The sequence below is a fragment of the Rhineura floridana genome, chromosome 9 (assembly GCF_030035675.1).
Source record: "Rhineura floridana isolate rRhiFlo1 chromosome 9, rRhiFlo1.hap2, whole genome shotgun sequence".
Taxonomy (NCBI): domain Eukaryota; kingdom Metazoa; phylum Chordata; class Lepidosauria; order Squamata; family Rhineuridae; genus Rhineura; species Rhineura floridana.
Genome location: NC_084488.1, coordinates 65,535,502 through 65,552,587, shown reverse-complemented (window position 1 = coordinate 65,552,587; position 17,086 = coordinate 65,535,502). Strand labels below are relative to the sequence as shown.

At 41.7% G+C, this 17,086-nt stretch overlaps 1 protein-coding gene across 1 annotated transcript in view; it reads left to right on the top strand.

Moving 5' to 3' along the window:
- The window catches only part of EDNRA (endothelin receptor type A), a 51,756-nt gene that overhangs the window by 8,945 nt on the left and 25,725 nt on the right, over window positions 1–17,086 (top strand). Inside the window, exon 2 of the mRNA XM_061584729.1 lies at window positions 53–510. Within this exon, the coding sequence (XP_061440713.1) occupies window positions 115–510 (396 nt within the window). The 5' untranslated portion in view covers window positions 53–114. The remainder of the gene's footprint in view (window positions 1–52; window positions 511–17,086) is intronic.

The window sequence follows — 17,086 nt, the reverse complement described above, 5'->3', positions numbered from 1 at the left end:
CGTTATTTTCCCAGTGTTGCAACATAAACATTTTCATTATTTTTCTTTGTAGGTGAAACAAGTAAGACAGCTAATATTGAAATACTGACAATTCCTGATACTGAAGATTTGAAGATGGAAACATTTCATTTTGAAATGGTCTTGGCACTTCTAATACCTGGATTTGTCATCATTGATGGTTCTGATATATACCAGTCAAACCTGACTAACTTTGGAAACCCTGACACATCTTATCCTGGACCTCTTAGGATATCTGTCCACCCTACCAGTAAACCCAACAGGACTTATTTCTCTTGCCCAGAAAGTCCTAAAATTATTGACACTTTCAAATACATCAACACACTACTATCCTGTGCAGTTTTCATCGTTGGGCTTGTTGGGAATGCAACTCTGCTGAGGATTATCTACCAGAACAAGTGTATGAGGAATGGCCCCAATGCGCTGATAGCTAGCCTCGCACTAGGAGACCTCATCTATATTGTCATAGATATCCCTATCAATATATACAAGGTAAAGCACTATAATGTTTACACTTTGTGTACTTATTTTATAGTATGCACAAGATGACTGCTCAACTAGCAGAGGGTGGCATGCATGGAAACCCTAATTCAAAGGAGGAGGCAGGATAGACAGAGCATGCCCCTTGATCTTTTCACAGAACTTAGAATCACATGAGTAAACAGAATGTTGAAATATTGATGTGATCTGAAACAGACTGAGAATTTTGTAGTCACATGTCTAATGGACCACCATGATAAAATTTTGTATGAATTAGTTTTTCACCATGTTACATTACAATTACCTGTGTGCATAATCCATTAAGTGTAATAGCTTGGGGGAGATGAGTGGGCATTGACAGTTTAGTTCCAGACATTCCTGGATGATATAGATTTTCTGGAGCATTTCAGTCTGGCTTCCACCTAGCTATGGGACAGAAATGGCTTTGGTCAGCCTGATGTATGATGTATATTGGACGAAGGACAGGGAGCATGTTTTTGTTGATACTGCTGGAACTCTCTGTGGCTTTGATCTCATCAGCCATAGTATCCTTCTAGATCATCTGCTGGAGACGCTGTTTAGTGGTTCTTCCCATACCTGGCAGGCAGATTCCAAAAGGTGGTGCTGAGGGACTACTGTTCTCATGGCATTTCTGTTATAATACTCTGCTGGCTGTTATCTTTCCCCACTGATGCTATTTGAAAACATCTAGGAGATGTCATCTGGAGTTAGATGCTGTCAATATATAGATGGCATTCAGCTCTATCTCATTTTTTCATCATATCCAAATGCAGTTGTGGAGATCCTGAACAAGTGCTTAGAATCAGTGGTGGGCTGGATGAGGGATAATAATAAACAGAAGTTCAATCTAGTCAAGCTGAAGATGCTGTGGTTAAAGGCCAGGAAATGGTATTTGACCAGTTCTGCATGGGGTTGCATGCACACCCTGTTTAGGATCAAATTTATTGTTATTTTATTTATTGAATTTATATTCTGCCCTTCCTCCTAGAAGGAGCCCAGGACTTGGAGGGGGGAGGGTGCTTTTTAGATCCAACAATGCTGATAGATATGCAGATGCCAGTTGTGACTTGTAGTGCTTCTCACCAACTTCAGGTGATGTACCAGTTGAGTCCTTTGTTGAAGGGAAAGGATCTGGCAACAGTTATCCATACTCTACTAACATCCAGGCTAGATTACTGTCATGTGATGCGTGTGAGCGACCACCTCTGATAAGCGTCCAGAAGTTTCAGCTGGTGTAGAATGCAGTGGCTACACTACAAACTGGGACTGACCAATTCTGTTTGTGGGCTTCTCACAGGCATCTGGTTGGCCACTGGGAGAACAGGATGCTGGACTAAATGGGCCACTGGCCTGATCTAGCAGGCTCTTATGTTCTTATGAGAATGTTATGATTGCTTCACTGTTTCCCAGTACGTTTCTGGGTTTAATTCAAAGAGCTGGTTTAGTCTTTAAAACCTTAAATAGCCTGAGATTGTGATATCTAACTGGCTACCTTCTCCCAAATGTTTGCTTATCATAAGAAGGAATATAGGAAGCTGGTTTACATCAGGTCAGACTACGTGCCCACATCTTTCACTGTTGTCTACTCTGACTGACAGTGGCTGTATATCAGGGTTGCCTAACCCTTTTTGGCCTGAGGGCTCCATTCACCTTTGGCCAACCTTCCAGAGGCTGCATGCCAGCAGCGTGTATGGCCACATGTATGCACACACAGGCAAACAGCCCTCCTCCTCAGGTGAGATTAGCAGAGGAGGGGGGTTATTACCCAGCTTTCATTTTTTATTCCTTTTTGCTGCCACTATCAAAATTGGCAGGGTCCTGTGGCCAGAAAAAAAAATCTTGAAGGTCATATCAGGTCCCCAAGCTGGAGGTTAGCTTCCTCTGTTCTATAGAGGCCAGAGTCAGTGGCCTTCCACATCAGCTGCTCCCTGATCCTTTTAACTAGAGATGCCATTGAATGTGGGACTTTCTGCATGCAAAGCATGCACTCCGCTATGGTATCTGCCCTTCCTTCCCCCTTGCCAATTTTGCTATTCTGTAGGAACTATGTGAAGCCTGTCCTGTTCTCCTGAGCTTTTAATGGCCTTTTATTTCCTACTTTTATCTGCTATTTTTCTATGTGTTTTTATCTTTTTTGTTGGTCTGAATTGTATTTATTATCTTTTACTATTGTAAGCTGCCTTGATGCTCTTTTATGGAGAAAACCAGGGAACAAAATGTCATAAACAAATAAATAAAATTCCTGCACAATGCCCATTAAATAAAGGGAGAGTGGTGCTCTCAGTGAACAGTCTAGGAATCCCAGATGCTTTATTATGACTGAAGCTAGGCAGCAGTTTATCTCATCAGCAATCTGGGGAGAAGATCAGTGGGAGCCTCATAAAAAGCAAGGTAGCTTCCTTGATCCATAAGAAAAATGCCAATATCAATAGTAGGGTAATATTTAATATAGATTTTGGGACCCTTGTGTAAGAGCAGGATGAGTGCATAATAAAAACATATTTAAAAATTACAATTTAAATAAATAAAAGGGAGTCCACAGGAGCTAGGACTGTATTAAACATCAAGTATAGCATGAACCCCCAAGCATGTATTATAGATCAGAACCTCATGTATAGATTAGAACCAGCAAACCTAGGGTCCCTGCTGTAGTGTAATGAAAACCTCCCATGTTCTCTATGCTGGGCTATTTTGAAATTCCATACCAAATCCGGAACATGGTGACTGCACCTTTATCACAACACAGGGAAGAAACTTTCATGCCCCCACTTGTGTTGAAGTATAAAAACAGCAATAATCTTTGTGGCATAAGGAGAAGAGTAGCTTTACTCACTATACTGAGCCAAATTTTAGGGATGGGGATCAACTGTACTGCGGCAGATGAGAGAAGATATAGTGTACCAGTACCCCTGTATAATTACTGAGATTCATTTCATGATCTCCTTTTTAGAGACTTGGCCAAGTGAACTATTAGTATGCATGATGAGGATATTGTTTAGAAGAGACACAATCTTTGTTTAGAAGTAACACTTCCAGACTGTCAGAATTTATGCATGTGTTGGAGTTTTGATTTATTATTATTATTATTATTATTATTATTATTTATTACATTTGTATACCACCCCATAGCCAAAGCTCTCTGGGCGGTTTACAACAATTAAAAACATTAAAAACAAATACACAAATATACAAATTTAAAAACACTTAAATTTTTTTTAAAAACACATGCTAAAATGCCTGGGAGAAGAGGAAAGTCTTGACCTGGCACCAAAAAGATAACACTGTTGGCACCAGGCGCATCTCGTCAGGGAGATCATTCTATAATTTGGGGGCCACCACTTAGATAGCCCTCTCCCTTGTTGCCATCCTCCCAGCTTCCCTCGGAGTAGGCACCCAGAGGAGGGCTTTTGATGTTGAGCATAGTGTATGGGCGAGTTCGTGTCGGGAGAGGCGTTCCATCAGGTATTGTGGTCCCAAGCCGTGTAAAGCTTTATAGGTCAAAACCAGCACTTTGAATCGAGCTCGGAAACATACAGGCAGTCAATGCAGGCAGGCCAGAATCAGTTTTATATGTTTGAACCATCTGGTCCCTGTTACCAATCTGGCCGCTGCATTTTGCACAAGCTGCAGTTTCTGAACCGTCTTCAAAGGCAGCCCCACATAGAGTGCATTACAGTAATCTAACTTGGAGGTTACCAGAGCATGGACAACTGAAGCCAGGTTATCTCTGTCCAGATAGGGATGTAGTTGGGCCACCAACCGAAGTTGGTAGAACGCACTGCATGCCACTGAGGCTACCTGAGCCTCAAGTGACAGAGATGGTTCTAGGAGAACCCCTAAGCTAAGAACCTGCTCCTTCATGGGGAGTGCAACCCCATCCAGGACAGGTTGGACATCCACCATCTGGTCAGAAGAACCACCCACTAGCAGCATCTCAGTCTTGTCTGGATTGAGCCTCAGTTTATTAGCCCTCATCCAGTCCATTGTTGCAGCCAGACACCAATTCAGCACATTGACGGCCTCACATTAATTATAAGATCATCTTGAAACTTCTGTAAAGATGAAAAGAAGAAATAGAGCCACGTGTCATCAGCATATTGATGGCAGCACACTCCAAAGCTCCAGATGGCCGCACCCAACGGTTTCATGTAGATGTTGAACAGCATGGGGGACAGAACTGACCCCTGCAGAATCCCATACCGGAGAGTCCAGGGTGCCGAGCAATGCTCCCCAAGCATTGCCTTCTGGAGCTGACCCACCAAGTAAGAGCAGAACCACTGCCATGCAGTACCTCCCACTCTCAAGTCCGCCAGTCGTCCCAGAAGGATACCATGGTCGATGGTATCGAAAGCCGCTGAGAGATCAAGGAGAATCAACAGAGTCACACTCCCCCTATCTCTCTCCCGACAGAGGTCATCATACAGACCAAGGCTGTTTCTGTGCGTTATGGCCAAGACTCAAGTTTAAAATTATTGAGAGTGCTGGGGTCAATCTTGGTCACTTCGGATTATGTGGCAAAACTGAGTTTCATTTTTCCCACTCTTTTTGATCCTAACATTCATGAACCCAGTGGCTCTCTTAGCATCCTTCCTGATACTGCAAAATGATCCTGGCCTCTGGTCCTAGGTATATGATATGACTTCAGTTTTACAAGAGTTTTTAATTGTAATAGAGATTACAGTTTCTTTATACAATGTACAGATGCCTGATGACCATGATTTTCAGGTTTTTTGAACTTCGTGATGGGCCAAAACATCTTGAACCCCTTTAAAACTACATTCCAGCTATGGCACATTCCCCTTACACTATACACCATTGTTTGCATTTCTTTTACCCTGTATACAGGACAGCATAAGTAGTATAGCTTTAGGGTCATGCACACATGCAGACAGTTGATAGCTGAATGTGTGAAATGACTCCACTGAAAAGCAGGGTTTTGCTTTTGATGCTCAATTCACACATGTCAGTTGTCATTGGACCCAGTGGTTAGTAAGACTATTAAGTGGTCAACAGGTATGTGTGAACCGGCATGTGGGGCCAAAACAGATGTGATGGGATAGCCACATGTATTTTATACATGTGTCTGACACATTCACATATGAAGGGAGATGGGTGGTTACACTATTTACAGAAAGAGGAGCAAGCAGGGGAGGAGAGAGAATCACATGCAACATCTTCCTTGCTTTATCTCACTGAACTCTATTGCTTTCAGCAGTTTTCTCCCTGCTGTGCTCACTTCTAGTTATCAGAGATGGGTTGGGAGAAAACCGCTTAAGGCAGCAGACGGCAATACAAGAAAGCAAGGGGGAGAGATGACTTTTGTTTCACCCCTTCGCATGTCCCTGTTCACAGAAAGAGTAGCCCCTCACACCACAGGTGGGGAAGAAATTCAATTCAGGTCTCAAGCAAAGTCGCAGTCCTCTGAATTTTGCAGTGCAGTTCTCCAGCCAAACAATGCATGCCAAAATGCATATATTAGGGTGAAGTGTGCATTAAAATACATATATTGGTGAAAATAACATATAAAAGAGCATGGTTAGGGGAAATTGTTTTGCAGAAATACATTGGGCAAAAATTATATATCAATGTGTATATTATGCACACTAGAATGCTGATAAACTTTCATGAGGACTTTTTATTAAAACAAAAATTGCAAACCGATATAGAAATGCGGAGAACTGAAATTAAGACTGGAAAGTGAAAAATGAGATAAACCAGAACTGACAAGTTCACCCATCCCTAACTAACATCCACTTTAAATGTGAATGTGGCAGCTGTTCTATCACCCATTGCTCTATGAGCATCTAGTGCATAACTGCCTTACAACCTATGTACCCCTAGTCATTGTTGGTTGATTCCCCTTCCCACCACAGTCCAAATCAAGATCCCCACCCTCCTGGCTGCTGTTTAAAAAACAAGGAAAAGATTCCAAGCAAGGGATTCAGTATGTGTTTGGCATAACTTCTAGCTTGACTTTCACCAGGGGTGTAGTCATCCAGGGTCTCAGGGGGTCTTAGACCTTTTTCTTTTTGGGAGCAGGGTCCCTATGTCTCCAGTGTAAAAACTTAATTGGTTCTTAATGTAATGCTGTAGGCGAAGAGTCGTAGCTAAGAGCTACTGTGCATGCTTTGCATGCAGAAAGTCCCAGGTTTGGTCCCTAGCATCTCTAGATAGGGCTGGGAAAGACCTTTGCTTGAAACCCTAGAGAGCTGCTGCCAGTCAGTGTAGGCAATAGTGAGGTAGATGGACTAATGGTCTGACTCGGTATAAGGCAGCTTCCCATATTTCCTTGTTTCGCAGCATAATGATGTGCATCTTCAGAAGTATGTCCTACTGTGTTCAGTGAAACTGATTTCCAAGTAAGTGTTTGGATTGCAGCCTTAAAAGTGTTTTCTCCATAACATGTTTTGACGTTTAGAGGCTGGTACATGTGTTATATAAGCTGCTTTTCATGTTTCCCAGCAACAGCCAGCCTGCATATCTAGTCCCAATCTATCTCAGTAGTGACTATCCTAACTGGAAGCACCAGTTTCAGACAAAAGGTCTTTCTAGTTCTGTTGCTTTTAAGTGGAGATGTGAAGAATTGAACCAGGAACTTCTACAGGAGAGGTGTATGCTTTACCACTCTGCCATAGCACCTTACATCTAAAACTGGATCTTTCTTTGGTGGAAGCACTTTAAAAAAGGTTATGAACTTCCACGTTTGAGCTGAGATTTTATGTTAGAAAAACAGACTTGCCTTTCCAAAAAGCTGGATTTGAACCTTTCTATCATTTATTCCAGAAATGCCCCCACTTTCTCTTTAATCCAATGGATCTGGTTATAAATCCTTGTTTTGCTTAGCATTCTTTAAAGATGGATTGAGTCTCAACAGACTGAAGTTCTGGCATTAGTACAAAGTTTTGGCTTTTTTTTTAATAAACATGGACTCTACCACAACCCATGGCAATTGCTTATATCCCACTGGCACCACTTGTAGAGCACTCTCTGTCACTTACTCTGGTGATGTGAGAGACGGAGAATGTGTGCATGTACATTCACATAGTGCACATGAATGTCCAAGTCTTAATTTTCTCAAGTTTTGGTTTGTGTGTGTGTGTGTGTGTACATAAATGTTTTTTTTTTAAATCATGAAACCTAAGATTCAGAGAAAACAAATTTTGGTCAAAACTTCTTGTTTATTCAGAGAAATTTGCACTAAAATGCTGGAGAATTTTCATGAGGATTTTTTTCTTAAAAAATTGAAGATTGCTGCAGAAATGTGGAGAACTGAATTTAAGATTTGAAAAAATGAGGAACAGAGAGAACAAAAATGGATGGAACTTTCCATTCCTAGTGTGGAATGTTCCAGTTCAGGGTTTTAGCCAGCTAGCCAGCCATGCCCTTTTCCAGGACACTCCATTCTATGCCACACGCATCTCATTTTCCTTTTTTTTCACCCAACAAACACTCAGCACTCAGACCTCATAATAATAATAAATAATTGGGCTGTGGATGGGGGTTTCATGCTTCTGCAAACCTATCTTCCTCTTGTAAAGTTGTGTGTGGATCGTGCTGTTTTGGCAGCTTAAGGATTGGCACTCAGTGCTATTCATATATAGGATGACCACTATCAATCAAGTGACCACTATCAGTATACTGTATAGGATGATGGCAATCAATCAGTTTGTTCTTTCATTATCACCTATGTATATTCCTTTTATCCAGCTAGTATTCTATGTGAGCTAGTCTGGACGTATAATTCATGCACTAGCATTTCTGTGGAAGGTGAGCTCTCTGCTTCCACACAAGGGGTATATGACCTCTTCATAGTTACATTTTGTTGTTTACCTGGGGGTGGAGATTGGAGGAATACAAGGATTTTAATTGGTGAGGTGGCATGACATTTGTTCAGCCTCCTCTACAAAGTGCAGAGGGGAGAGAAACTGTGACAGGACAGTTATAATTGATATATTGGTCTGAGGTTGCAGTCCTAAACACACTTTTAGCATATTTCCATTTCCGCAAAGTTCCTGGTGAAACATTAATCTGATCACTTTCTCCTAGTTCCCAAATAGCAGGTCAATCAGAGGTGAAGTGAGTTAGCATTCCACATATAATATTTTTAACTGATTCCAAGAACAACTGCTTTAAATATAAATATAATTTGCCTTTCATGCTAGATTATAAGCACAGCAGGAAGGAGGGATCTGCTTATCATCTGCCTATCATGAGCAGTGAATGGAATAGAGTAGAAAGATGGACCCCAGTCCAAAAACAATGAGAGGAACATAATGCAATCCAGCTAAATTCATTGGTTGAGAGTGCATAGCTGCATTGTCATCTGGTTGAAAATGTGCTCCCCAGTCCACACCTTGTAATGCAAATTTGATTTCTATCACTTACCTCATGTCTGAATCTGCATTGTAATTCTGCCTACCACACATAGCATCCATGTTGGTCATAGCAATTAACTAATTCAGCTTCCTATAAAAGCCTCCTAAATATGAGTGCTTGGACCAGGGCATAGTCCTCACCTTTTTGTGATATATTCCAGGAACATCTCGATTGCCGTTATTGGGAATCAATTGTTAGACTAAATGGTCCAGTTCAGCAAGTCCATTCCTAAATTCTTACTAGTAACTCCATACTGTCTTAATACCAACAGAGTTTTAAAGGTGATTGTGATCCAGCACAGGAGGCTGCTGTCTAGCAAAACAAAGTCAGAAGCCTTAACGGGCCGTGTTCAAAAATAGCCTAAAAGGTGCTGACATGTACCACCCAGAACATCATTAGACATTCATTTCCCTTCTCTGGATCTTACAGTGCATTTTTAACAAATGTGTCTGCATAGTTTTTAAACATCAAAAGCATCTTCTTTAGAAGCATATTCTATATAGCAGCGCAATAAGAATGCCAAACCAATTATAAATACCACCAAGTAAATTGAAGCCTACTTGGTGACATTTCAAAATCATCGTAATGGAATGCTCTGTCTTGTTTATTACGACTCCACAGTGTCGGTATGGAAAACCCAAGATAAGGAGGAGGGGATGTTCAGGAAGTTGTGGCTGTCTGGGCAGTTCTGTTGAATTCCAGCAGCAGAACCTTGAAATCTTAAAAAGTTTCTGATTTTAGCGTCCAGATCTGTAGAATTCCGCTATGCCACACATTGCACTGCAGATCTGCCTCAAAAAGATATGGCTTCAAAAATTAGAGCAAGGCTGTACAAGCACTGAATGGTAAATCTATTCCCTTGTGAAGAATTCTGAAAGACCAGACCCTGAGGTTCTGCTAAATAGGAGACTCCTCCATGCTTTTATCATAAACACGCAGAGTACAACTGAACTGCCCCTGCTGGCCCTTCCTCTGTCGTCTGCCACTGAATGGAATGTCGGGAAGAAGAGCTCCTCACCTCACTCAGGTGGAAATCCTACACATTCAGAACAGGGTCTCCTTCCTAATGTTCCTTCCCAGTGTTAGAGCCAGAAAGCACACACACAGCCGGCACAATCTCTGCCTTCTTCATGTAGTGTAACACGTTCGTGTGTAATCAGGCCAGAAGCAGGGAGAATATCAACTGGTCAGCCACGCCTGGGAAGGCTTTTTAACACTTCTCTGGTTGGCTGTTAGCCTAGCATCTGGATTAGCTGGGAGTCTGGCATAAATATCTTGTCTTGTACACATGGACAGTGTCCTATATACTGGGGCCTAGGGTGAATATAACTACCCAGGCTGTGAAAAGTTCTGTTGATCTGCAAAATGTCTGTGATGCATCCTCTCATTCAAATGTGACACCCAAATGGGTCTAGGAATTGAATGCAGTTTGAAGGCATGAGATCTGATGTCTGATTGCTGACCAAGTCAGTTTTTTGTCATTGAAATAATGGAAAAGCAGAATGCAGAAATGTATGTCATATACGTTGTCAAAAAAGGGCCAAACTGGATGCTACTTTAAAAGTGGGATTAGCAACTACATCTGTGCTTTTAAAAAATTAAATACCAGACATGGGAGGGCTAGCTTTTCATCAGAATTACAGTTCACTGCAACCACAATCTTGACAAAAGTCACCTCGTGTGACAATTCAGAAAAAAAACTCCCATTGGTAACAAGTGGGAGGGTTTTTTTTTTTTTGGTAAGCTTAATTGCCTTACCCTGCCCAGGGGGAGTGATCAGAGCAACAGAGCTACTGCCGCATCCAAAGCCCTTTTGGCTCCTGCTGGTCAAAGCAGAAGGTGTGTGCGAACGGAGGGTTCTTTTCACACACACCCTTATTCCTTTTTTTTTTTTGCTCCAGGCTAGCGTAGCTGAGGGGCCCAAATCAGGCAATGGGCCAGCACAGGATCCAGTGGATCCTTAGCCAGACATTATCCAACCCTGCTCCACCGACCCTACACTGGCAGTAATCTCCCACCTACTTGGGAAAGGTCGGGTCTCTGCTGCAGAAGAGCTCCCCTCATCAGCTGTGCTCCTTTCCACCAGTAGAGGCCAGTAGAGAGGGGCCTGTGTTTCATTTTACCACCACCACCCTGGCCATCAATACTGGAGGGTTAGGCTTGATCTATACAGTAACGTAGTGGCAAATTCAGAAGTGCAGGGTCCCTACGTGATAGTCACAGCCATGCCTCCCGCATCGTTTCTTTTTTGGCTGCTGGGTTGAGAATAAGATCCTTGTTATTTCTTCTCCCAGAACAACAGATGTCTCTAGAAGCCCATAGCATGAAAGGGGAGAGTGTTAGCTACTGAAAAGAGTCTTCTCAGTGGCTGACTCATTTCCTTTCACTCTGATTTACTCCAATCAGCAGGACAAGATAAAAAATCATGTTAAAAGATGCACCGCTTTCACACTGATTGGGTCATAGGATGCTGGAAACATAGGGACCCTGCAGAGACCTTGCTCACAAAAAAGTAAGAGGTCTCAGACCCCCCAGGTCCCTGGACGACTACACCCCTGGCTCTATAAGCCTAGCTATAAATAAGATGATCATATACTTATTCTGTCCTGCCTGCAGAAATGTGCTTCCTTTTTTCCTGTCCTTACCCCTCCCGATTTCAGATTAGTGCTAAAATTACATGCTATGCTCATATTGTGATTTTGTTTTTTTTAAAACTGCATTTATCTGTACTTGTTCAAAGCATTTGTAATGTCAACAGTGGTGGCTGGTGGAGCATGTCAGTGGGACACTGGAATCCACTCTGGGTTTTAGTCCAAACTTTCAAGGCGCACCAGTCCAAGGTGCAGGAGAAATTATTACTATGAGTTTCATCATTATTCAGGGGGAAAAGCCCATTTAATTCACATTGTGGGAAAGAACAATGTACAGAAATGAATTCCTGATATGCACATTCATTACTGCATGAGTGCCCATCTACCAACAACCTGCAAAGTGAATATCACTCTCCTAAAATGTGGAGTGTAAACTATGTGTGTGTGAATATTTTCCTCATTCTTACCCAGTTGTGACAAATTCTATTTTCCAGGGGTGTCACATTAGACTCTTTGGCTATAGACTAGTAAACAGTTCCTTGCACTTGAGTCTCACTAAGGTCAGACTATTTGGAATTGTGGCCATTGAGTGAGTATTTTAATGCAAATTCTCAGAAGTTAGGTAAACTAGATAAGGGTACAGTCACAAGCAGCAGGCAAAAATGGAAAACATAATATACAAATAGCCTAACCCTTAATTGCTTTTGGCACAGTGAAGCCCTGAACTACGAAGTTCAAGCAAGGTACTCCATTCATGGAATACTAGGTTACTCCAAAATCACTGTCAGAGCTTAATATTTTCTCCCCAGCATTGAATATTATACCTTACTATTGCCAACCCAGAAGACAGCAGGGCTGAAGACAACTGTGTGTGCCATTTCCCCATGGATCTTAGCAATGCTGAACAATATGCTGTATGCCTCAGAACTCGGACTCAAAACCCCACTTTGCAGCAGTCACTTTGGGAGGGGAGGCACAGATGTGTTGCTTCTTCTATTAATGGGAGGAGCTCTGAGCACATTGGTGGATCTGTAAACATACCGTAGGCTGAACCATGATTTCACAAGACACAAAATAACCTATAGACAAGCTTCAACTTATTCTGGATGTGGTTGCACCTCCCTCCCCCCAATGAGCAGGTTCATAGCTTGAGTGCTGTCAGATCTGACCCTTTGCTTTGGATGCTCAAGTAGTTTCTGTGTCATGCAGTACCATTCACCAGCCTAGTCTGATGTACTAAGTTGCAGCCCCTTCTAGGCAGAGATGGCCTGGCTACAATTATTCATGGTCCTATGACACCCTGGTTAGATTTAGGGATGCTTCTGGGATTTGTTATTTGCAAATTGTGATATGAACAGGCCTGATCTACACCTTCTGGACTAATGTGTAGATTGGAACTTAGTTATCCTTCAGATTTCACACTTTTCAGAATATTTTTTTGCTGGCTTTTAGCTCAAAAACAATATAAAATGCATTTTAAAGTCTGTATTTTCAAATGCAATACATTTAGGAATGCATATTTTCAGAGAAAATGCATTTAAAATGCATTTTCTATGACAAAATATATTCAACAATACATATTTTATATGTATTTTAATATGGGTATTTTTATTTTAAAGAAATTCATGCAGGCAAATATGGAAACAGGAGAGAATAGATTTAGGAATGAATGCATGCAGTGGATTATTGAGCATTCAATCTGATGTGTTTGTGGAGAGGTTATATGCCTTTCCAGTTCATTTTCCTGTCACTTTCCGTATAGCAGGGGCACTGTTGTACAAGAGTACCAAATACACTTTAATTGGACTACTTGGATATGCAGGATATGATTGAATCCTAACTGAAAATAGCTACTGTTTGGAATCATCAGTGAATTGGAAATAGATCTGTCCATGCCTCCCTGGGCTCCTACTGGGAGGAAGGGTGGGATATAAATCTTATAAATAACAATAACAATAGTTAGATTACTGCAATATGTTATAGGTGAGGATGCCTTTGAACACTGTTGAAAAATTTCAGCTGGTTCAAATATGGCAACTACATTATGACCTAGTATGCACTTGTCAGCTCATATTTTACTTGAGATATCTTTCACCTGAAAAAAATTCATTGATTCCATGTCTGTTTCTAAGCACATCAAAGGTATTTGGAACCCAGGGACTTGAAGGTGCCTATATTGCTTCTCCCTTAGGAACATGCGTGATATTAAAAATCTGCTTTGAAGACCCTCTTCTAGTTATTGGGGAGAGGGAGTTAACCAGGGAAAGGCCTCTTCACTGGCGGCATCACATTTATGGAATACTGTCTTCAGGAAAATCTAGTACTTAAAATCTCACACTTTTGTTTTGATGATATAGGTGGGCAGAGCAATCTAATCTGGGGTTAGGGAGGAGTGGAGCAATGGATACACTGCTGCATTCTAAGCCCTGCCAGCTCACAAAATTCAGGGCAGAAGGTCAGGGATGATTCTTCCATCTGTTTCACTGCCAACTCCAGGCTGGCATAACTGAGGGGCTGAATGATCAAACCCTTGGGGGATCTGCAGAGCTTTGAATTCAGCAGATCCAAAACTGCCAGTCCCCTGCCCCCAAAACAACTTGTTGGGAGGGGTTCCATTTGCTCCTGCTGGTGGGAGAACTAGTGGTGGTAGCTTTCTGTCCACTAAGGTGGAACTGGGGCCTCCACTGAGGCACTGCCGCCACCACCAATTCTCTCCGCTTGTTGGGTCAGCTATGCACTTGTCCTTACCCCCCTAGCATCAACATGGGTGGTATGTGTGTGTGTTGGATTGTGCTCGTAAACCCTGTCATTTCTTGAGGCTTGAAATTGGTGATCTGAGGTTGCTGCTTTTGCTGGTTAATTGTACCTGATTTTATTTTATTTTCACCCATCTCATCATTTTTATTTCAAAAACTTAAAGGGAAGCCCATGTACCCTTCACAGCAAAGAATGAAAGAATAAAGCATCAAGAAAACAATTCAAAACCATGAGCCTATTTCATTCATAACCTTTTGCAATTCAAGACAATTATTTCCCAAGTTTCCCTAGCTTCTATTGATTAGCCTGTCATGGAACAGAAACCAGCTGTGAGGGTATGTGGTTGTTTTTAAATTGTCTTTTTAAACGTTTTAAACATTTTCTTTTATTTTTAACTGTTGTTTGTCTCCCTGGGCTCCTTTGGGAGGAAGGGCAGGGCAGAAATTTAATAAACAGCCTGCGTCTGTGTTGGAATTGCTTTTTAATATATTTTTAATCCTTTTAAAAAAGTTTTAAAAGCTTTTTAAAATGCTTTTAAAGATGTTTTGTTTTAATATGTTTTTAAGGGTTGTTTTGTTTTAATATATATTAAAGTCTGTTTTTATGATGTTTTCAAGTGTTTTTAGTGCTTTTGTTTACCACCCTGAGCTCCTACTGGGAGAAGGGGTGGGATATAAATCTAATAAATAAATAAATAAAAATATAGCTAGCTCTATATTGGGCCTCTTATGTTGGAATACATATCTACTTATTGCTGCCTGCTATTTTTTCATGGCTGGGGGCAGGTGTGTGATGGGGAGAGTTTGAAAGAGGTATTGGACTAATTATTCAGGTCTTCTTTCATTTCTTTGTTTGTTGGTTTGTATTAAGGGTAGTTTAATGAATATAGTCTGTTAAGGTTTTAAGGGATCTACACTCCTAGGTAACAAAAGGACTTGTGGCTTATGGGGATATGGAAGTGGCAGAAGATTTGACACTGCTCTGTTGGACTTTTGTCATCTTAGACTGTGTAAGCCTGCCACTGCTTCAAAGGCTTTAGCTCTTGGTTCTGGAAGGGCAGTAGCTTGGTCATGCAACATCAGAGTGATGACATGTGCACACAGACTCAGTAGGTGCTCTTTGCCCTCTGCCTGATATCCCTGGATGTTTTGATTTCACCAAAGAGATGTTGCCAGTGGTTCTAGGAGGGTGAAGAGCTGCAAGGAAAGAGGCCAGCCCTGCTTTGTGCCTCTATCTAATGCTGTTGCACCCATGTCCTGCCAGCTGGTCCTAGATCTGGGCAAGGACCCAATTAAAGAACTTGCCCACTTGTGAAGTGGCCATTGTTCTGAGTAGGAATGCCCACTCCAAAGGCCCTAAGGGCTTCTAATCTGGTGACTCAGGATGAATCCAATCTGGTCATCGTTTCTGGTGGGCTACTATAACTATGCAAGAGCCTCTAATTCTGACCTTCATGGCATCCCAAATCACCTTTTCTGAAAGATATAGCTGGGAGTTAAAAGTAAAATACTCAATTATGGCTTCAGAAACCTTAGTGACCAACCTTTGGCATGTTAGCAACATAGAACTGAACCTCCATGTTGGGGGTGGCAAGAAATAAGTTAGCCAGTACCAGAGAGTACTTAGAGAGTGTCCTGCAGTAATGTCAATTGCTTGTAGAAAGGAAACCAGAACTGAGGAAATTAATATGTGGTCCAGCTGAGAGAAAGACCAAAACCTTGAATAGAAGTAGGTGAAATTTAAAGTACCCATATTCACCTGCTTCCAAGCATCTATCAGATTATATAATGTCTATGGTGGGATAACAGATACAGTTAAGACCAATTCCTGGTATGATGTACCACTCTGCAAATCAACACAGGTGGGTATTTGTTTTTACATTTTAGCCACAAATGTATATTGCCCCATGTTGGGGCTATATATTGAGGCCAGGTTGCATTGTTGGTCATTATATATACAGTTGAGAAACATGTACCTGTCACCTCTTTTGATTTTAATCACTTGAAAGGGAAATGCCTGAGTGGATATAATGACTACACCAGCTGCTGTTTATTGATGACCAAAATGCTGCTCAGTGCTTCAGTAGCTGCTCTTGTGTGTCCCTGTGAAGGGTCTCTTTAAGGAATACGATAGATGGTTTAAATATCCTGATATAATCTGAGATCCTCCAATGTTTAACAATGTCCCCCAAACCTCTAATGTTTTGAGTAACTATGTTCATTTCAGCCTTAACTAAACCAGGATATAGAGGCTGAATCAAAACTGAGGTTGAGCAAGCACCAACAGTCAGTGACCTCTCTATCTTTTCAAATCCAGGCTGTCAGTAGAATCAGCAACATGCAATATATGAGCAACCAGGAGAAGCTTAGCCTATAACATACACAACGCCCCCCCCAAGTCATTAAAATCAAACAACATAAAAATATGAACAGTATATGCCCCCACAGTAGCGTCCTCCAGTGATGAGAGGATCCTGTGGTATGGTCTAAAAGATCACCCACACAATGGATGGGCATCAAAGTGTCAGGGAGCTTTCCACACTCAGGAAGAATTATTGCACTCCCATCCCCACCCAAAGATAGTATGTGACAATATCTGAGTTTGCCATGGAGGAATGTGTAGGCTTTTGTGTGCCACCCTTTGGGTGACAAGGTTTGTGTCGCACGGATCTAGCTTTCAGTGTCTTTGCAATTGCTTTTATGCAGAAGTGGGGGTGGAGAATTAAAATTACTCCCTTACTGACTGAGAGAGCCAGTGTGGTGTAGTGGTTAAGGTGTTGGATTATGACCTGGGAGACCAGGGTTCGAATCCCCACATAGCCATGAAGCTCATTGGGTGACCTT